Consider the following 22,075-nt stretch of genomic DNA (forward strand, 5'->3'; position numbering starts at 1 on the left):
ACCTTAGCTGAGCTGACAGCCGAGCGTACCTGGTTGGACCGTGATGACCATATATGGTCATCTCGCCTTAACGCACTGAGCGTGCTACAGGTCATTCACTCGAGAGGCTACCGATCTGCAGGTTTTTTTTTACAACATTTAGTTTACAGTTTCGAACAATACGTGTCGTTCATATCCAAGGCAGTTCATGTCTATATGTCAATAAAAATTCTTCAAACGGAAATGGAAAAATGAAAGCAAAGAGGTCTAAACCTCTTCAAGAGACAAGACAATGAGAATCAATATTACCGTCATGGTTCAGATGTCATGACCCCGGCTCCTGTCAGCCTTTGTCAACATACAGGTGAATGAATTCCCGGCTGGCGCTCGCGGTTGAATCATATATTGAGGTAACCAGCTCGGTTTAGCGAATGACATCATCTATGATCTGTTGTTTAGCATCGAGCAAACGTTTATAAATGGGTGCTTCCCGAGCGGAATCCACATTTCTTAGAGACACGATCAGAGACACGATGGGCCGGCGTGCAGGTAAAACCTCAGGTGTCGGGGACGTGGTCGTCTTGGCGGCGCTGCTGGGGCTCGCAGGTGGGTTGGACGTGGTTTTGTACATGATTCCAGTGCATTTAGCTCCCCAGTGTGGCCTTGTTTTCGTCCATGCAGTGTTCTAACATTCACTTTCGGCCCGGACAACCATTCGTAGGCGCTATTGTGTATGTGTGTGAGTTTGGGAATGGGAGGGGGGCGATGGAGTAAACCATTCATTCATTCAATTGTTACAAATGATCACCACATTTCAGTGCATTATTGTCCCAATTGCGTTGGACATTTACATGTGTTTTCTTATTATGAACGTTTATGGTAGATGGTACAACGCAACCGTTGACCCCGAAGACCCAAATAAGATTCAGAGGGTAGCCCCATTCACCCCATTAATAACACGTTATATGTTTGGGGTGTGTCTGGGTGTGCGCATGTAAACATTGTGTCCAAGTGATCCGGATATTTTTCAGCATGACTAAAGAGCCTGTCATGGATTGTGGTGATGTTTGGTAAGTGGGTAGGTGTCGGAAAAGTTAGACACAAAGGTCAGGGTTGTGGATATAAATATTTGGTACGTAGCCCGTAGCCAGGATTTGGGTTGGGGGGGGGGGTCATTTTAGCACTTGTGGGACCATCGAGCGGCGCAGGCGAGAGCTGCTTGGGGGTCCGGGGCATGTTCCCCGGAAAAGTTTGAAATCTTGACCCTCTGAAACGCTATTTCCTGCATTTGCTGGGAAAAATTTGCTGGCCAAGTTTAATGGAATTTCTATAAAAATATACAAGGCTTTTGGCGTAAGTCTTTGAGGGTGACTCCCCTGGCCTGACATATTTTCATATTGTCTGACACCAAAGACGCGAGGCGTCGTAATGGAGGTCCGGGGAAATTTTGAAATCTGGACCCACTGAAACGATATTTCCTGCACTTTCTTTCTGCAAATTTTGCTGATAGATTGGCTTAGATTGAATGAAATGTCTAACAGTGAAAAATGCAAATCAGTCATGCCTTTCAAAAATAAATCTTGAACATGAAAAAGCGAACCTTCGATCGTGTGTGTGTGTGTGGGGGGGGGGTGGCTTCTGAACCCCCAAACCCCCCCATGGCTACGGGCATGAGTGAGTAGTTGTTGTAGACACAATGGCCAGGGTTGATTGAAGTCCTGGCGGCCGACCATGGTACTGCAGCAATACTGACGGTTTTTGTATCTTTTGTCCCGGACATGCTTTGTTCTTGTTTCATATGTTTCAAACAACTTGGTGATTACGGCTTACAATTGTACCTTGTAACCAGGGGTTAGACACGTAGGAATGACTTACTCTAAACGCATATCTACCGGTGACATGCATGAAGTTTGTATGATGAACTTTGATCCAAACTATGACACTTCTCACCCGTCCAGGCGGAGTTGTGGTCCCCACCACCTATGGAGACGTGAACGGGGTGGAGTTACCGACCTCGTTCATAGGGGGCGCTGTGTTTGACCGGATCTACACCTTCAAGGGGATTCCCTACGCCGCTCCGCCTGTGGGGGACCTCAGGTGAGTCTGACACCATGCGTCAAAGAAACACCTCTTTACTTTAGTTTATCCATCCGCTTATGCCTATTTAAAGGGGAAGTCGACGAGAGGTGTGAAGTAGTCATCATTCTACTGCCACATTGTCTCTGCTACTGTCTCTGTACTGATTGTGTGACTGACATTCCGATTAGGTGACCAAACCAAGTTTTTTATTTATCTATTGATCTTTAGGGTAGTCCCTTCAGTCAACGTAGTAACTGATTTCCAAGGGAGCCCTATAACAATAATAATAACTCAAAGTACAAAAGATAACTACTAACATAGGATTGAACATAACAAAGCAATAATCCAATTCGGATTTGTAAATTATATAAGCAACTTAGGAACACTCAAAAGAATAACAACTCATACTTAATAACAAAAACAACTCAAGATCACAAACTCATAGGGTCATTGGACGGTTATTGCGGTCAGAGGTCAGATGTCAGTGCCATTTGTCCTGATCAATCGGACCAAGGACCCTCTTCTTGGCAATAAACTTCAGGGCAGGTTTGTTTCCGACCATGTGTATAAATTACCTGTGATAATGAATAACAAAAAAACGTAATATTTGAAAGCAAATACACCTTCACGTGGTCGAGTCTAACAAGGATTTTAACCTCCTTGAGTCTGACAAGTTATTGCTCTGTCAATTTGTTCTCAAACACAATCGTGGTATGGTGACGAGCCACTTCGCGTCTACAACACTACATGGTGCCTGACACACCTGCACAACCATGGTGAAAGACGCCTGGTACAGGTTATTGACCTTATTGTAGGTATGAGAAGAAGAAGAAAAAATTGAACAAAAACAACATGTTTCCCTTCCATAACATAACAAACTTCCCGTCTCCCCAGATGGCGCCCTCCCCAGGACCCGGTCGGCTGGACCGGAGTCCGGGACGCCGCCCAGTTCGGAGCCCGGTGCCCGCAGGTTGTGGAGATGCCTTTTCCGCCAGGTTCGCCTCTGTACGAGCTGTCCGGGCCGTTCCGCAGCAACAGCAGCAGCGAGGACTGCCTGTTCCTGAACGTCTATACGCCTAACGTGGCTTCCACTGCGAATCTACCGGTAAATAGACATCAAGACAGTAACAGGGAGAAAAGGAGAGAGAGAGATGCATAGGGAGAGATATATGGGACAACAAGAAACTTAGAGAGAAAGAAGGAAAGAGACCAAAAAGAGATAGGAAGAGAGACAGAAAGGCGGAAGGGAGACGGAAAAGTAGAGAGAGAAAGACAGAAAGAGAGGTAGAGAGATAGAGGGACATACAGGGAGCGAGGTGAGTAGGGAGGGAGAGACAAGGAGAGGGGAAAGGTTAGAGGGAGAGAGGGGGGTAGAGAGAAAAAGACAGAAGTGAAGGGAGGCAGAGGGGTAATTGTAAGGCTGCAGGAAAATTGTAGCCTTCAGTTGTTTGTTGTAAAGTTTGGTAGTATAAATGTGTTGTTTGTAGTTGTCTGTTGACGATCTTATGTGTTGGTTGTTGTGCCCAGGTCATGGTGTGGTTACACGGAGGAGGTCTGGCGATGGGTAGTGCAGACACGTACCCGGCTGAGATCCCCACGTCACTCAATAACGTCGTCATGGTAACCATCAACTACCGGCTGGGCAACCTGGGCTTCCTGCCGACCCGGGACGCCGACACTGACGGCAACGTTGCGCTAATGGACATGGTGAGTTCAACGTTTCAATAAAAAATAAAAAAAAGTAACTAGAAAATCCGTTAGACCTCTTTTCCAGATTACCAATTGGCGTAGAGTAATCGTCATAATTGAACTTGAAATAATGAGAGAGAGAGAGAGAGAGACAGAGAGACAGACAGACAGACAGAGAGAGACAGAGAGAGACAGAGAGAGACAGAGACACAGATAGAGCGACAGAGAGAGAGACAGAGAGAGGTCTTTTTGTTCTTGCGGGGGTCGGGGCGGTGCGCGTGTTTTGTTTATACCCTGTAGATGTGGATTTGGAAGGGGGTAAGGTTGTGTAGGACAGGTGATCATCGTGTAGCATTTGTTTGAACAGTTTGGTGGCGGCTTTCTTCATAGATTACTCCTTTCTTCACAGGCAAAAGCCCTCCAGTGGGTACAGGACAACATCCGGAACTTCGGCGGAGATCCCGACAGAGTCACCATCTTCGGCCAGTCCGGCGGAGCCTGGGGGGTGTCCCTGCTCGTCATGTCCCCGGAGACACGAGGGCTGTACCGCCGGGCCATCTCTCAGAGCGGCGTGGCCGGGCTCGGGGCCAGCCGCAGGGGAGACACCACAAAAACGGAAACTCTCGCCGCCTCGGTAAACTGCACTACGGACTCATTCGATGACATGATGAGCTGTCTGAGAAGGTACATCCTACATACGACGTCACTTGTTATAAGTTAAAATCTTTCCTACCCCCCACGGTGTATTGGGTGGTGACCATCGGGCCACACAGCTTAGCCTGGGTACCAGACTCCTTAGTCGCCGTGGTGTAAGCAAGAGGAAGGTTTAATAGAACCATCGTTAACTACGTCTACGGAGGATGGTATCCCGGCTACTCACAGCTTTTAGGCACATATAATACTGTAGTAGGGTGTGCGTGTGTCTACGCATACGTTTATATATTTCTGATTAATATCAAAACAACATGAGGATATGTCATTGAATGTTTATAATGTTCTCAACGTATTTTAAGTAGCGTAATAAGTTAAAGTCCTCCACACACCGTACGGTTTATAGGGCGGTAGCCATCTCCGATTCCCTGACCATTGGGCCACACATTGTGCAGAATACTGTACAGCACCACAGTAGCGCCTGCGTTTCTGTGAAAACTGTGTTTGGTCAAATTTTAAGATAGCATTAGTCTATCCATGTTAAACAAGTTGAAATGTTGAAAATGGCCTTTCTTATAAAACACACTGGCCATGAATGTACGACATCGGTTGCTTAGCTTGTCAAACAAGAATGTTTTTTTCGTCCTCAGCAAACCAGCCCAAGACATGTTGGAACTCGATGTTCCAGTTCCGATAGTCGGGGGACGTTACTTACCAGATGCAGACGATCTGTGGGTAAGTTTATCTAGATTTGTGTTGTCTTGTGCTATCTCCTGGCCTTGTGTTGTTTCGATTACAGATGTGCCCTATGAGAGACTATATTTCGGATAGGCCTGTTTGGCCATAGTCATGTAGGGTTGATGTGAATTAGGGTTTTACCATGGTCATTTCTGATCGACGAAGGCCATTTTAAAGTGTTGTGGCCCGGTCATACACGCCGTGCGATCCCCGTACGATCACAAACTGAGGTCGTCATTCAGACGTCGTGCAAAGTGCAACTCGTCTTGTACCTGAAAAGGCTGTTTTATATCCTTGTCGGCGAGTGGTTCTGTCACAGCATGCCTGAAAATTCGAGGAAATCGCACGACGAACCTATGTTGACGTGTGTGGCGTAAGTGGTAGATTGTTGAGTCGTTTGTTGGGCTCGAAACCTAGAAGTCCTTTACTGTCCTTAGTTTGATACTCGCTGGGATGGATCAAACCAAGAACATGTAAATTCCGAGTAAACTACCCCATATACAAGTGCACTAGATGACAGTCTACTGTTTTCATTCCCTTTTTAATCCAGGACCTGGTGTACAAGAAGCAGGTTAACGAGGTAGACTACCTCCTGGGCACCACCGACGGCGAGTTCAGCAACGGGCTGCTGGGCATAGTTCCGGAAGTGACCGCGGACGGCCTGAACAGGACTGTGTTGCCGGATGTTCTGCAGGCCCAACTCAACTTCATTGCCGCCCAATTCCCCGTAAGTGTTTTTTTTAATCAATCGTTCGCTTGCATCATAGGTGTGGCGGCTACAGACAGTTCTCGCCACGTTGTTCACCACTGGGCAAAGACAGTCCAGTCGGATCTGGGGACCCCCAGCTCCTGGAGTGTGCCGTAGACCTAATCTTCTCATCTGCCGCTTGGGCGGCCTCTAGGACGCTTCCAAGATGGATGATGATCTGATGTCAGTATGATCACCTCTTGCGTGGGGTTTGCTCTGGACGCATGTTATTTTTAGGCTCAATAAATTCATTTTGTTTATCCCTGATATTCTGAACATGCTACCAAAGTCTGAGGGGAAAGCTGTACAGCTTTTTCAAGGAGTTACTGTAAGTAAATATAAGTTTTCCTCCCAGCCCTCTGTTTTAATTTTGTCCTCTTCTTTTTCTTAAAAGGACGGCAATGTGGACAACATCGTGCAGCCCGTGATAGACCAGTACATGAACCCCGACTCGGACGACCCGATCTACACACGTGACCGGTTTATCCAGCTGATGACCGACTACAGGTTCACCGCAACGAATGTGCTCATGGCGCAGGCTGTGGCAGGTATGTCAGAGTCTCTACATCATCTGATCGTCATCAGTCTTTAGTACTGCATTTGGCCCAGGGATGATGGTTGGACACCTACACACTCAGGTACTCTACTTGTTAAGCTTTTGTCGGGGTAGCGACTCGGGAGTGTCGGGAGTGAACCAAGGCTAACAAGAGTTCGGAGAATTCATCCCTCCATGAAATATTCTGATTGTGTCTGATATCAGGAGACACAAACAGACAGACAGGCACAGACAGACACACAGACAGACAGACCCACAAAAACTATACCTCTCTTTTTCATGTAGGTAATAAGGCTGGAATCCACTCTACAGTGGCGATTCGGTCTGTCGGCTTTGTTTTGAGATTTAAACTTTCTGTCCCATCCTCACAGAACACCCTGACTCCCGTGTCTATCAGTACGAGTTCCAGCACCGCACGTCGTTTTTAACGGAAAGACCTAGACACGCCAAAGCTGACCACGGCGACGACCTATTCTACATGTTCGGCATCCCGCTCCTGCGTGACGCCACCGGCAACTCCTGGAAGTACGACTTCAGTGAGGAGGAACGCGAACTGAGTCTGGACATGATGGCGTACTGGGTCAACTTCGCCGCTAACGGGTATGTTATTTGTTGAAGACCTGGCTACATTGGACAATGTTTAGATATTGGAAATTGTAGTGTAAACTGTGGTTGAACCCTATGCATTGATGTACTTATATATAAGCACGCTTCCTAAACTATTCACATGTCCTATTTTCCCGCCTGAAAGGGATCCTAGCGACTTCAGCGGAGCAGCGCGCATGCGTGACGTTGCAAAGTGGCCACGTCACACGCCATCGGGTCAAGAGTACCTCCGGCTGGACGTGACGTCATCTGCTGACGTCAGGCTTCGGGAGTCCCGGATGCAGTTTTGGAACGAGGAGGTGCCGAGGCTGATGGGAAAAAAAATTCGAACCGCCGGGCCGGACGAACTTTAACCTTTTTGAGTGCTTTCGTCACTGAAGTGTTACTATGTGACGAATATCATTTTCGCTGCTCTTAAGACTTGCTCTATGTGTTGATGTAAATGCATTATTAGATTGTATATATCTGGCTTGGACGTAGAACTTGAGGCTCGTTTGGACGTTTGTTATATAGAATGTAAAAATTTAATTGCTTTGCTTCATCAACGTCATTTGCTATAGGCCATATGATTTTATTTTACACTGACTCCATTCAGTGGATGGCATCATCTGAACACCCCAAAATAGATGTACACGTGAGAATACGCAAATAAACTACTATTTAGACGTTATCATTGATATACATATGTCATTGCATTAGCACCCTTAATTGTGCTTAATTTTTAAACGTATCAGTCAATCGCTGATTTGTTGGTCATGAACAAACATGCAAATGAAAATACGGACATGGCATACTTATTTCATTCATACTTATCAAATGTTCTATAACTACAATTGTGTTAAACCAAGCGTCCCTAGCTCAAAGTTTGCACTGCACATTTAAGTAATTCCCACACCTTAGAGAATTTTGAAAGGAATTATATCCTTTAATGGAAAGCACAAAACATTACATTTGTTCAATACATTACATTTGTTCAAAATCTCTGTTTTCGCAAAATAGAATTGAAATCTGGACGTGGTAGCCTTTTAAAACATGACAACATACGGGATTTACACTCTCGACTGCTTCAATTGGTCAAATGGAAAGGAAACTTGCACAGTATTCCATGATTCTGTTCCAGAAATGTATTGTCATTCTTGTTTTTCAAATTGTTCAAAAATGTTCGAAAACGAAGGTAAACAAGACTAAAAGATCTATGATCTTTTTTAAAACCTGTTCATACTAAGACATGAAACATGCTAAAGGAAATAGAAAATTAGTTGCAAATATTGATTAAAAGTCCATTTCATGTAGATCTATTGACAAATTTCAAACCTACAATCATAATAACTGTTCGAATACCATAGTTCTGAGTTGAAAACACTCCTAAAGTGGTGGTTTAGGAACAGAGAAAAGTTATGTAACGGTTTACTGGTATAGCGTCTTCTGAACATCTTCTAACTTGCTGCGATGTACATCGACAAGTTGCACATTTTACATAAGTCTATGCACAAAACACAAAAATGTCAGTACAACTACACTAGTTAAACAGCAGTCATACATGAAGTTGACAGTAGGGAATCTGTTACTTTGTAAACAATATTTAAAAATAGGGAAACAACTTGCGTGTAACTCGAGAGAAATATAGTATTGAAATGTTAATGACTTGCTACTGTGATCCAATTCCTTAGCTCTAATTTATATCCACGAAACACAAGAATAAATTTCTGTTCAACTACACTGTCCAAACAACAGTGTCTTCTATAAAATCCAGTAGAAAACATTGTAAATTATAGGGAAAAACTTGTTTAACAAAATTACACAACTTTAAGTATAGAGAACCTCACACCACAGTGTGTTTGAGCTATTTACAAAGAAAGGCGCTGTCGCATACAGTATGGCCATGAGAAACATAATGCCATGTGACAAATCTTATTCCTATTTGCTTCCAATTGCAATCGATTGTGTGGCCATCATTATGCAGCCACAAGCATCAGTGGATGCGCTGTTTATTTGAGGCTAGTAGTAGCGGCGACTGTCATGTGTTTCTACTTTCTGCTTGTATCAACTGTTTGGAGGAACCTTATTAAGAATATCTTCTCGTTTCTTATATAGCACACATAAATAGTCTCATAAAATATCAGTGCAACAGAAGTCAAGATAGTCTCATCATCAGTGATGACCTGAGACTGCCCCTGCCCCTGTCTGGTCATGACTACTCGTCACCACAACAGCTGTGATGTTTGTGTAAGATGCAGTGATGGTCTAAAACTGGCCCTGCCCTGTTTCTGTATCTGTATCAATATAACCGGTATAACCGCCCTTCGGCGTAACACACCAGCTGTTTGATTATGTTAGAACATGTATGGTACTGGTGGTCTTGGCCAGTGGTCATTACAGCATACATGTACGTGGTGTTTGGGTTGGATTCAGCTATAGCCTGAAACTGGCCATGTCATGCTTGATTATGTTTGTACATAATCATTACTGGTGGGTTATGATCACTGGTTATTACAGCATAGGTGGTGCTTGGGTTGGATTAAGCAATGGCCTGAGACTGGTCCTTCCCTGTCTGATCATTGCTACTGGCCGCTACAACATCTACGGTTTGTAACTCTGCTCTGTATGACTGCAGAAACTCTGATCTGTATACTGGTACTAATGGCCACTGGTAATCACAGCAGCTATGGTATTGTATTCGATTCAGTGATGGCCTGAGACTGACCCAGTCCTGTCTTATTGTTATGTTCATTCATTGATGACCATTGGTTACATCAGCTGTGATATTTAGATTGGATTCAGTGACGACTCAGGCTGACCTACGACTTTGTATTGAGACAACCTGACCTGTGCCATATATGATGGGTACTCGCCTCTGTGGTGTTAATACCAGACTAAGTGATAGCCTGTGACTGACCTGCGACTTTGTATAGGGGACTTTGCACGGAGACAATCTGCCCTGTGGCATACGATGGGTTTCTAGCTTCAATGATAGCCTGAGGCTGATGATGGCCACTCGCCTCTACAGCAGCTGTCGCGTTTGTGTTGGATCCAGTGATGGCCTGAGACTGGCCCCGCCCTGTCTGATTAGGTTTGTCTATATCTTCATACGTGTGGTCATCACCACTGGTCGCTACAGCAGCTACGGCGCATGTGCTGAATCCAGGGGCGGCCTGAGGCTGGCTCTGCCTTGTCTGATTATGTTGTTTGTCTATATCTTCATACTGGTGGTCATCGCCACTGGTCACTACAGCTGCTACGGCCTGAGACTGACCCTGCCCTGTCTGATAATGACTATAGGTCACTACAGTAGCTCCCATGTTAAAGTTACTCGACGCAATGTTAGAAAGTGCGCCTGAAGTAGGGCCTGAAGGAGGATTCTTGGTCCTCCTCTTGTACCAGATTGTAATAATGACGCCACCGATGAGAAGAAGACCAGCTATTGAACCGCAGAAAGAGCCAATGAGAACATGCGATCTGGGAACAGATTCTTTGGAACTGCCGCTTTCCGGTTTGCCTGAAGTAGCTTGAAGGGTTAAACTTATTGTTGCTCTTGTTTTGCCTCTTTTGCCTGTAGACCCTGCTGTTGGGAGAACCGCTGTGCTATTGTAATAGTTGGAAGATGTTACTTGGTTATGTTTGCCTGCAGAAACTGTTATTGGGCCAGCTAGTGTGCTATTGTTCGAGGTCCCATGGACATCAACAGGCAGTGCTAATGTGGTTGGCTCTGCACATACCAATTCTTCAGGATTGATATCAATAAGCTTCTGTCCCCGAAATTTGTCGGGTTGAGCACAGATTATTGGGCCTTCAAATGAAGGAAATCCAGTCGAATCAGGTTCGAAACGGAGCAGGTTACAGTCACACTGCCAGGGGTTCCCGTCCAGTTTTATGACGAGATTAGATGACAACAAGCCGTGAGCTAAAGGGGCAAGCACAGTTATCGTGTGAGCAATGGCAGTCATAGTGTTGTTTCTAATGTCTAAACATTGGAGTCTGGGCAGTTTTACAAATGCACCTTCCTGAATCATTGTTATCTGGTTGTTTGACAGCCACAACTTTTTTAGCCTGATAAGATTTGCAAATGCACCTTTCTCAATCATTGTTATTATGTTATTGTCCAGGGCCAACGTATATAACCTGGGTTTATTTGCAAATGTACCGGACTGAATCATTGTTATGTTGTTGTAGGATATGTATACGTCTTGCAGATCGGATAGATTTGCAAATGCGTCAGGGTTAATCATTGTTATCAGATTGTGGCTAAGATTCAACTCTATGAGTTTGATTAGATTTTCAAAATCATCAGCCTGAATCATTGTTATCTGGTTATAGGACAGATCCAAATCATGCAGCTGGGATAAATCTACAAATGTACCGTTCTTGATCAGTGTTATCTTATTGTAGGACAGGTCTAAACGTCGAAGCGTGCGTAGATTTGCAAATGCACCAGGCTCGATCATTGTCATCTCGTTGGCGCCCAAGTACAAATATTGTAACGGGGGTAGGTTTAGAAATGCACCAGCATGAATCATTGTTATCTGATTACCATGCAAATCTAGCTGGGTGATGTATGTTGGGAGGTTCCGAGGGATGCTGGTGAGGCCCCTTTCGTTACAGTCGCAGCGATATGATGTTGCACAGCTGCAGCCTGCTTCTGGCATGTTGGGCTCCTTCAGGATGATGAGAAGGAACATCAGCAGGTGTCGCAGCTTTCTCCCCATGGTGTCTGATTACCTGAGCAATACAATAAAAAGGCTTCTTTGTTCAAGAAAATATCTGATAGTGTAAAATTTGTTACACTGTTTAGATGTGAAACAATCGTTCTTTGCCATACTTATGCCGCAGTGCTTGTGGGAATTATAAGTTTCATTAAAGGTCCCATTTTACCCTCATAAACACCAGGTTTGTTGTTGAATGCAATATGGTGTGACCGCATACCGAATTCCATGACATTTCATCCATAGCGTCTTGAGTTATGCGGTTAAACCTAAACATTTTTTGTCATACCTTTGTCACCAAACAAATGTCACAAAAACATATTACCTTCTGAACAAATGGAATGATAACAAGAGTCCGTAGGACGCAATCCTCCGTGAAGCAATTATGGTGTTTGCAGTGCAGCTAAGGTGTTTGATACCCTCTTTAACTGCCGACATGCCAACTTAAAGGCAATTCCATTAAGCATGCCGTAGATTAGTCTTACTGATATGGCTGTGTTGATAGTCTGAAGCTATTTCAATATGAAAATTCAACAAGGAGGTTGTTTACTCTTTTTCTTTTGACTGTCAATGAACTAAGAGGTTTAAAGAGCGCGGTTGTTAGGGTGCATGTAGAATAAGGGCTTCACCAGTTATTCTGAAAAGGAACCCAACAAGCAACCTAAATAAGTTTACTGATATGTCGATTAACGTTAGATATCCAGGTAATAAGATACGCAAAACAGCAGTTACCCAAGCAACTGGATATGAGTTTAGAAATGGTAAGACGTGTCAGGTAGCTCCTGTACCCTAGCAACACGAGGTAAATGACTCATTTGCATCAACCTTGTTTTGACATAGTCTTACCATGGAGTCTGGATGACACTATAGTCCTACTTTGGTTCCTATTGGACTAGCCAAAATTTGTCCTCACCTCCTATTCATGGTTAGGTTAGAAAACCTGCTCAACAAGTTTGCGCAAACCATTTGCAAAATCCTATTCCTGAGTTGATCGAGTAACAGCTATTTGGCGAATATTACTGATATCGTTGTGCTGATTGTCTGACCGTTTCAATATTCATAGGTAACATGGAGGTTGTTTACTCGTTTTGCTTTGTACTGATATTTTAATGACACCGTTTGGACATTCATGGTGAGAAGTTTAGTAAATCAACATCAATTCAATTTCTTGGACCTCATGACGGATGGAATATAAGCATTAAACAAGAAACAAGCATTCTGTTATGTACCGGGCACATTCTACAGGAGCCAAAGTCAACTGTTTGACATTTTTCTACCGGTAGGGGGGTTGACTCACGCTCACTGTTGTATTTCCATGTATGTATATTCTTATCTAATTATTTAGTTATTATAGTGCTGTGTAATATATCATTTTCAATTTTTGTGGCACTAAAATTAGTTGAGTATAACTTGAGTCGGCCGTCACTTCGTCCTCGTACCTTTATTTGTATTATTCAATGTACTTTTGAATTTAAAAAAAATCTGTTCTACATTTTGAGTAATACATTCTAGATTTTAAGCGTGTTAACAAACAGGAAACCTGAAATAATTAGGAAGGCAAGGATTGGTGGTTCCACAGTATTAACTTTTGGCGTTCGTTCATGTACTAAATGACAAAGGTATCTTTTTTTTGGTTTGTCAACTAAAAGTGATGAACCCAAAAAAATCAAATGTGTGTAACTGATCGGATAGGAGACGAAGGCTGGTGGGGAACATGCGCTACGCATTTGTCAAAAGTGAGAATTCGACGTCAAATGCTATTTCCAATATTAATGATCTGGACTGTATTGGGCTTGATCCTGTGGAAAGTTTCTTCATCAGTCTGATACGTTGTTTGGAATCAATGTTGCTGTTCATACAGTATTACAAAATCAGCCATATATAGAGATTTTCTCCGCAACAATTCGGCACTTTTCAGCTGCCATCATCAACTGATTTCATTTCAACAATATATACTTACCTTAATTTTCTCTAAACTTACCTCAGTCTCCAGCTGGGCAGACTATGTCCAGTTGGTACTCTCTTGGTAAGGAAGTCATGAAGGGCTGTCCTCAGTCGTCTTGTTCCAGGTCTAGCCTCTCAGATTCGAGCACGGTGTGGCTGCTCCGCAGCGGAGTGGGGAAAACGCTGCTTGATTAGTCTTACTTACGCGGGCGTGGTGATTGTCTGAAGATGACGTCAAGGCTGGCACGTAGGCGCTCAAACGAACATTACAAACGCGTCATCAACGACAAACAAGCAAACTGCAGGGCGCCTCATAAAAGGGGCACAAAATGATTGTGATGACTGTTGACATATCTATATAGTGTTCAAGCTCATATTTCATAACTTTGGGCATAAGCAAACAATATTCAGTGAAACATCTGGCGTCTGGGAGGGTTCTCCGGATGTAGGTTTCCACAGGCGCGAAATATTTTTAGAAACTTGAAAAAGAACGTAAAATCTACTTCAAGCCCTACCTACAGCATAGATGGCACGTTTTTAGACCTTAAGGAGCCTTAATCACCAAGGATTGCGAAAAGCTGTCCGTGCCCTGTGTGCTCTCTTCCGTGACCTCTGACCTCCACCTAATGGCAACCAAATGAGCTCAGTGACAGGAAGCGGAAATGTCACATTTAAGTATAAATGTATAATGATATGCATTTCTTCTGGTCTTTATTTCTGAACTTCAAGCAATTTCATCTATTTTACAGCAATTCGGGTAGAGTAGTAAAGATAAGGTGTGAAAATAGTCATACTCTGTACCGAGTATATATATATACCCGGGTATTACTCCTTTAGAACAAAGAATCCGTCAATTTTGTACCTCAAAGTTTCAAACACAGTAGAATATGAAGTGCACTTCATCGTAGATTGTACTACGCATGTTAATGATAGAAATAATTCATTGATATAGAAAGTAGATTCCCTCACTTTAGGCACAAGGCTATAGCTAGGACTGAAAAAATATATTCCCCATGAGACAAACTGACTAACTGACTATACATAGATGTACAATTCTACATTTTCAGCATTACCAAAAAGCGAGAAGAAGCTTAAGCCAAAGTTCTATGCCAGACTAAAACTATAATAGTACCTTTACATGTTTGTTTTGTCTCTGTTGCAACCTGTACTAAGCTCCGTTAGGCAAAAATGCACAATAAAGGCCTTCATTCATGCATTCACTAGGCAAAGACATAGGACACACTCAGCACGAACGCCAGGAGAACATGACTTCGCGAAGGCCCTCCGTCACCACCGGACCTGACATCCTTTCCCAGCAGCCTCGGCACCTCCTCGTTCCAAAACTTCATCAGCTCATCTCGCAGCCTGTCGTCAGTAGATGGCGTCACGTCCAGCTGGAGGTAGGATTGTGATGACGTCATGTAGCGTGGCCAGGCGACGAGGTTACGCGTGCTCGCTGCTCCAGACGAGTCGTTTGGGTCGCTATAAAGCAAAGCAAGAACAAATTCAAGCTTTGCCACTTTCGTACAGCATAGAACGACCTGTAATCTATTCCGACACGAGAACAATACATAGAGAATGTGTAGTTTATTAACCAGTCGTCAAATAGAGACAACTTTGGCATGATTTGATACCAAGATAACGATGAGATGCTATGCAAAACGAAAGGGCAGGGCATAAATTCCATCAAAAAATCATAGAAACCATATACTGTATGATTTGTTACATAGTAGAATATAGGATCTTTTCGTTCTCTTTCTGGGCGACCTCAGGGATTGGCAATACGTTTTTGCTACAGCTTGCACATCAGCTCTTTAAAAAATTACAATACTTGTACTACATCATCATAAGAAACTCCCACCCGTTAGTTGCAAAGTTGACCCAGTACGCCATCATGTCCAGACTCAGGTCCCTCTCCTCCTGGGTGAAGTTGTACTTCCAGGAGGCGCCGGTGTCGTCACGCAGGAGCGGGATGCCGAACGTGTAGAACAGCTCGTCTCCGTGGTCCGCCTTGATGTACGAAGGCCGATAGCTGAAAACCGACGAGGCGCGCTGAAACTCGTACTGGTAAACCTGTTCGTTTCCGTAAACTGTGTGAAGACAAAATTTAGCATTTCAGAATTATAACGTAATAAAGATAGCAATAAGACAACTCACAGTTCCAAGCGGGCACGTGCACCACTGATGTATGGTCATCTAAGGACAAGTTTAAGGGGCCTGGGACCATGAACTGTAACCTTAGACCACAATGCACCTGCTAACAAGGAACCGTGGATTGGACTGATCCATCATTTCTATCTATCTCCTTCAGACGCCTTTAACCACCCAACTGAAGCATTTGAATGGGCTAATTTTTACACCTGGGTGAGGGTGGAGTGAAACTTTTTTTTAGTGTCTTTCCAAAGATACAGTCAGAAATGCCGGGAATAAACCCACGATTTCTCGATCATGTGTCCGCTAGCCTATCGACCAGGTGACATAACATAGTGATATTGTAATAACATTGAGGCTTAATTGACATAACAAAAAAAGGTGACTTTCGTATGGTTGACTATAAACCACAAAAAAGCAAACTATAGACATGAGTGTCTTTATCTTTAATTTCTAAAACGAAACAATATTTTGTGTACCTACCAATCTTGTAACTCTGAGAACTGATAGATCTAAAGAATTAGTCAAATGTACTTCTGGAATCGAGTTTCTTAAAATCTGTTGTTTTTAGACATACGAGTACCCAGGAATGTGAATGTTTATGACAAGTGTCTAAACCAACTGCACACATGGACAGAATATTGCCATACCTGCAGCCTGAGCCATATGAACGGTCGGCGCGGCGAACGCCGAGTCGGTGCCCTGCTTTAGGAACTGCTCGCCCAGGTAGATAGGATCGTTCCCGCTGGCTGGGTCCACGTACTGGTCTATCACGGGCTGCAGAATCTCGTTAACCATACCTCCCTAAGGAACAACGGTGGAGGACGTAATTTCACTTTTTGTTCATCCGGATTTCTTACATGGTGAAGTCGAGACAAAGTTCTCCGAGTTTCTGTCCTTCATCAAGTTCACCAAGGCAGACCCGACGAGACAAATGTCTCTTTCCATAAGGCCTTAACCTGGTTTAACCATCCATTATGGCATATATTACTTACGTAAATGTCACGTGAATGCAAATGCCCCAATACGGTAATCGAGCTTAACAAGTACTGGGAAGTATATTTTCATAATCCGACGCATACGTACAGTGTGTGTGTGTGTGTGTGTGTGTATGTATGTGTGTGTGTGTATGTGTGTGTGTGTTTGCCTGTTTATGTGTTTGTATATCACCCACTCATCAACCATCCATCATGGCGTATATTACATACGTCACTGTCACGTGAGTGCAAATGCCCAAATAAGGGAATCAGGCTTACCAAGTACTGCGAAGTAATCCGACGCAGACTGTAGGACAGTTGCATTTCAAACTCCGGCCTGGTCAGTCCATCGTCGTCTACATAGGCAAACTCGTCGTTGTTGGTGCCCAGGAGGTAGTCAACCCTGTTTATCCGGTTCTTGTACATCAGGTCCTGTTGTAGACGTGGAATAGATATTAGTAAGAAATATCATGTGTATCATTTTTTTTAAGACTCAGGTTTCCCTCGGGATTTTGCCAAACGCATGCGCGATCCAAAATTCATTCATTGTCATCATTGACATATCATTGTTATCATTGAAAGATCATGACATATCTTTGCAAGACTTTGGAGATTATTGAGCGTTCCCCGAACATCGTTGATTCAGAGAGCTATCAAATTTTGGATAATGAAAGAAAGACGTTTAGTTGCAAGTTCATGCCTGTGGGCTAATTGCAAGTACATCGTATAAACATAGGATACAATGAACAGTGGTTAAAATTATTGTGGAAAGGGGCTACTCGGATACTAGTGTTGGCTATTCCTAAACAGTTTGGGTTTGACTTCTTTTTTTTGGAAGCAGAGGGAGACGAAAAGCCCCACTCTTTTTTACAATTTGTGGGTTCTGCGCATGCGATTTCAAGAAATAAGTGATCCCCCCTGTGTAAATCAGTTATGACAGAATACTGGAAACAGTACCCATGGACTCTCTGGGAGAAGCCTGCCGCCGATCAGAGCTGTGGCGGTCGTCCCTGCCGCGATGGCCTCACTCGGCTTTCTGTGCGCAAACAGATGACGATATTTCATAAAGATAGTTTAATGTAAGTTCATACTTCAACGTTTATACTTCAACTTGCAATAGACGTGATACATAGCTGTGTATTCACCGCCTTCCTTTACCTCAACCTTATTTAGAACTACTGGAACCTCTAGCTTGAGCAGGAATCACAATATAAGGTCCTGAAATAAAATTCTAAGTGGAAAGCCATATTCGAACGTTCGAACATACAGAACGTTCGCACATACCGAACACTGGAACACTCCGAACGTTGGAACATACTGAACATTCCAACACACCGAACTTTCGAACACACTGAACATTCGAACACACTAGAACATAAGAACATACCCCCGCAGACAGCTCATCATGTCATCGTAGGAGGCCGTGGTGCAGTTTAATCCGCGGGCGAGAGTCTCTGTTTGTGTGAGGTCTCCCTTCTGGGTGATTGCGATTCCCGCCACGCCGCTCTGAGAGATGGCCCGGTGGAACAGTCCCGTTGCCATGGGAGACATGACGAGCAGGGAGACGGCCCAGCCTCCTCCGGACTGGCCGAAGATGGTGACTCTGTCGGGATCTCCTCCGAAGTTCCGGATGTTTGCCTGAATCCACTGGAGACCTTTCATCTGTCATAAGACATTGTTTGATTCGTGGTCAAGACAGAAAATACCACTACAGAAAACGCGACAGGTAAGACCTGATGGATGCACTAGCAACCGTCTTCGAACCATTGGTGATTTTATTTTCCATTTTAATAGTCAGTGTCATTAGGGCATCGAACAAAGGCACATGTATCTGGATCCTAGTCTTCACGCAGCAGCCTTTAAGACCTATCGCTATCGAACAAAAAACATTAAAGCAATGAATTCTTGAATTATAATCTTGAGATGAAGGCATTGAAACAGATGACTTGGCGAAAAATGTATATATGAGACAGTGTCGACTACCACCATGTTGTCATGCAAAGACGACAATATTGTAACGTGTAAATCTTACAAAAAAATGGCAGGTGAATATGTACTCACCAAGTCCAGCAGCCCAATGTTTCCCGGTGCGTCGTCGTCCCGGGTAGGCAGGAAGCCCAGGTTGCCCAAACGGAAGTTGGTGGTTACCATGACGACGTTATGGAGTGACGTGGGGATCTCAGCCGGGTATTCGTCGGCACTGCCACGGACCATGCCTCCGCCATGGACCCACACCATCACCTGAAATAGAGATTGTGTTATTGGTTATTGTTATTGTGTTATTGGGTGGGCCGACTACTCTCTCTTGGCAGAGAGCGGGTATGGAGCGAGCTGCCATTCGGCGCCACTCAGGTGACTTCAATACGACAGCAATTGCCCCAGGTGCGGCCGAGGGACTGTAGATTCATAGTGTCTCATGCGAAATGTGAAACGAATCTTGTTAATGTACCACAAGGCAGTAAGGCATCTCTTGTTAGTGTGTGTGTGTGTGTGTGTGTGTGTGTGTGTGTGTGTGTGTGTGTGTGTGTGTGTGTGTGTGTGTGTGTGTGTGCCCTGCTCGCGCGCGCGCATGTGCGTTCGTGCTCGCGCGCGCGTGTGTGTGTGCTGTGCGTGTTTGTGTGTTTTCGTGAACCCCCCGTCCGAGCGGCGTACCTAAACTTTTCTTTTGATGCTTTGATGCTTTATTAGTCCATAAGCTGTAATACAAAACTTTAAAAAATTGTACACAGCTTATCTTCCTGGACATAATACATATTTCGTTCCTTTTCGCACTTTCGATAGACCGATTCCGGGTATAGTACGGGAACAAGGCGACATGCATGTGAGGCTAGCTAACACAGTACGTTAGAACTGAGATAATGACTCACAGGCAGGTTGGCAGTGTTGGACACTTCTGGAGTGTACACGTTCAGGAACAGGCAGTCCTCGCTGCTGGCGTTGGTGCGAGCGAGGAACTCCCGGAAGATGGGGTACGGCTCTGGGGCCATCGCGGCCGGGTCCTGGATACACCTGGAGCCGAACTCTGTGACGTCACGGACACCTGTCCAGCTGGCGGGGTCCTGGGGAGGGCGCCACCTAGCGGTAGGGACGGAATAACAGAGGTGAAATGATGAGAAAGCAACTTTTTTTTTACATACACGTAGTTAGATGTGGAATGTCCTCCCTGTCATATTTCTGGTGTTTTCCATCATTATCCTGAGCAATGGCAAGACGCGTCGTCCATTCATCAAATCAATCGTTTATCCATTCGTTCACCCATCCGTCCATCCATCTATGCATGCCTCTATCCATCTATTAATTCTACTATCGAACCCTTTCACACACCTATTCATTCATGATTTTTCATTTAGCTACCCCTTTTCTAGAACTACTTCACAGACCCACTTTTCGTAAATTCACTCATTCATGTCTATGTCTTTCTTAGTTATCCCTCGTCTTTTTTCAACTCACCTGAGGTCCCCCACAGGCGGAGCGGCGTAAGGAATCCCCTTGAAGGTGAAGACGCGGTCAAAGACGGCATTTTCGACAACAGAGGAGGTCAGGAACTCTGAACCACTCACGTCGCCATATGTAGTGGAGACAACAGCGGCATCTAATGCAAGTGAAAGAAAAGATTGTCAAACTTTACAACTCCCAACAAAATTATTTTTCCGTAGAATACTAAGATTATATTTTTTTCTTTGCTAAAGAAAGGTTTTCCCTGCTCCCGTATCACTTTTGTCGACTTTGTGATGTTACGTGTTTAGAGGTTGATGTATTTCGTGATTTGGTCGCCTGAGCAACGGCTGGCATTTGAACTCTTGACCTCTAAGCCCAACGTCGGCGTTTCTTACTCGTACTCCCATAACAAGTACTCTCACAGCCTTCAGTGTTTTAATCAAATAATTTTATTTCACCACCATTTACCAAGGTACAAAGTATTGCATCTACATAACTACAGTTCTATAGCTTAACTTAAGGCTTTTCTAACAAATACAGGAGTTGTAGTATGGGATAATTATAAGTTTCTTACAATCAGTGGAGGCTTTAACAATCATTCGAGGAATTTCTAATGTCTAAACCTTCCTTGATTTATTTTATTATATATGCCATGTAGGGATTGTCACATGTCATGATGTATTTGAATTTGCACTTCAGGTCCATTGAGATAAACCCTTGTGTTAATCGACGGTAAGTGAAATATAGCCACGTCGGTGAACTTTGCTTGTTCACAGACTCTAACTGCTCAGCGGACCAAAATCTGCGTCTGCCTCCAGGACAAAAATGACTAATGGATTACAACTTAAGTAATGTTCGCAGGCTGGAAATCTGAAAACAATTAACTCACCTGATCTTCCTACAATGACGAAGAAAACCACTGAGAAAGCCACAAACGCACGGAGACCCCCATAACGACCTATCGGTGAGCAAACAGCCATCTTGACTGGAATGTTATTCGGCGGTGTTGCACGGCTGACAACACGACCTTTGGCCTTTTGCCTTACAGCGGCCCTTGTTAGGCCTACGTCACATTTCCTTCCCGGGACCCGGCCGGGATGTTTTAAGAAACGAAAAATTAAACTGTATACCTAGAGATATACACATATTATGCCTATGAATCTTATTTTGACATTTTGTGTATTTTGATGCCTACGTCACATTTCCTTCCCGGTGCCCGGCCGGGTTGTTTGCGGAAACGAAAAATTAGATTTTATGCCAATAAATATGCAGAAGGCATGCCGTTGAATTATTTTTTTGTCCATTTTTTTGTCTTTAATATCATATTTACGGCATCAACTACGGACCCAGCATTCACCTGCAGCCGCTGCGACCGACTCTGTCTGTCACGGCATCGGTTCGTCTCCCACCAGCGCGCCTGCACCAGTCGTGGGCTTGGTCAACGTCGTAGATTAGGGGTGGGTATCGGTACAGTGTATCGGTAAAAAAACGGTTTTTCTTATTGGACCGGTCCGGAAAAACCGGACCTGAAAAAAAACGGTGGACCGGATATTGGACCTATTGGAAATTGAACAGATTATATTATCAGGTATTCACACTTTTTGGGGCTTACTGGTCGAGGAAAATAACAATAGCAATAGTGTAGAGTTTGTAGTCATTTCTACCAAGTTTTACAGCCAATCCTACAAAGGCAGTAAGCCTCGTAGGATTTTAAAATGCCAGTGGGAGTCGAATACTCCACTGAACAAATTTCTCTAAAGCGAAATGAACCATTGTTTTGAGTATCGTCCATTCAAAAGTTCTCACATACTGAATCAGG

The 22,075-nt window shown here is 44.0% G+C and overlaps 2 protein-coding genes across 2 annotated transcripts; one reads left to right on the top strand and one right to left on the bottom strand.

The window, feature by feature from the left end:
• The first annotated feature begins 487 nt into the window (after nucleotides 1-487).
• Nucleotides 488-7,716, top strand: LOC118419250 (carboxylesterase 5A-like). The gene is made up of 10 exons (XM_035825598.1): nucleotides 488-585; nucleotides 1,938-2,076; nucleotides 2,953-3,163; nucleotides 3,586-3,765; nucleotides 4,157-4,431; nucleotides 5,049-5,133; nucleotides 5,687-5,863; nucleotides 6,279-6,432; nucleotides 6,812-7,040; nucleotides 7,192-7,716. The coding sequence occupies exons 1-10, from the start codon at nucleotides 513-515 to the stop codon at nucleotides 7,397-7,399; spliced, it is 1,731 nt and encodes a 576-aa protein (XP_035681491.1). The 5' UTR covers nucleotides 488-512; the 3' UTR covers nucleotides 7,400-7,716.
• Nucleotides 7,717-14,391: 6,675 nt separating this feature from the next.
• Nucleotides 14,392-21,303, bottom strand: LOC118419251 (fatty acyl-CoA hydrolase precursor, medium chain-like). The gene is made up of 10 exons (XM_035825599.1): nucleotides 21,146-21,303; nucleotides 20,269-20,410; nucleotides 19,686-19,893; nucleotides 18,880-19,059; nucleotides 18,206-18,480; nucleotides 17,776-17,854; nucleotides 17,098-17,250; nucleotides 16,492-16,645; nucleotides 15,552-15,780; nucleotides 14,392-15,172 (listed from the first exon to the last, which is right to left on the bottom strand). The coding sequence occupies exons 1-10, from the start codon at nucleotides 21,234-21,236 to the stop codon at nucleotides 14,911-14,913; spliced, it is 1,773 nt and encodes a 590-aa protein (XP_035681492.1). The 5' UTR covers nucleotides 21,237-21,303; the 3' UTR covers nucleotides 14,392-14,910.
• Nucleotides 21,304-22,075: the final 772 nt, after the last annotated feature.

This window comes from Branchiostoma floridae, chromosome 7 (genome assembly GCF_000003815.2).
Source record: "Branchiostoma floridae strain S238N-H82 chromosome 7, Bfl_VNyyK, whole genome shotgun sequence".
In the NCBI taxonomy this organism is placed as follows: Eukaryota; Metazoa; Chordata; class Leptocardii; order Amphioxiformes; family Branchiostomatidae; genus Branchiostoma; species Branchiostoma floridae.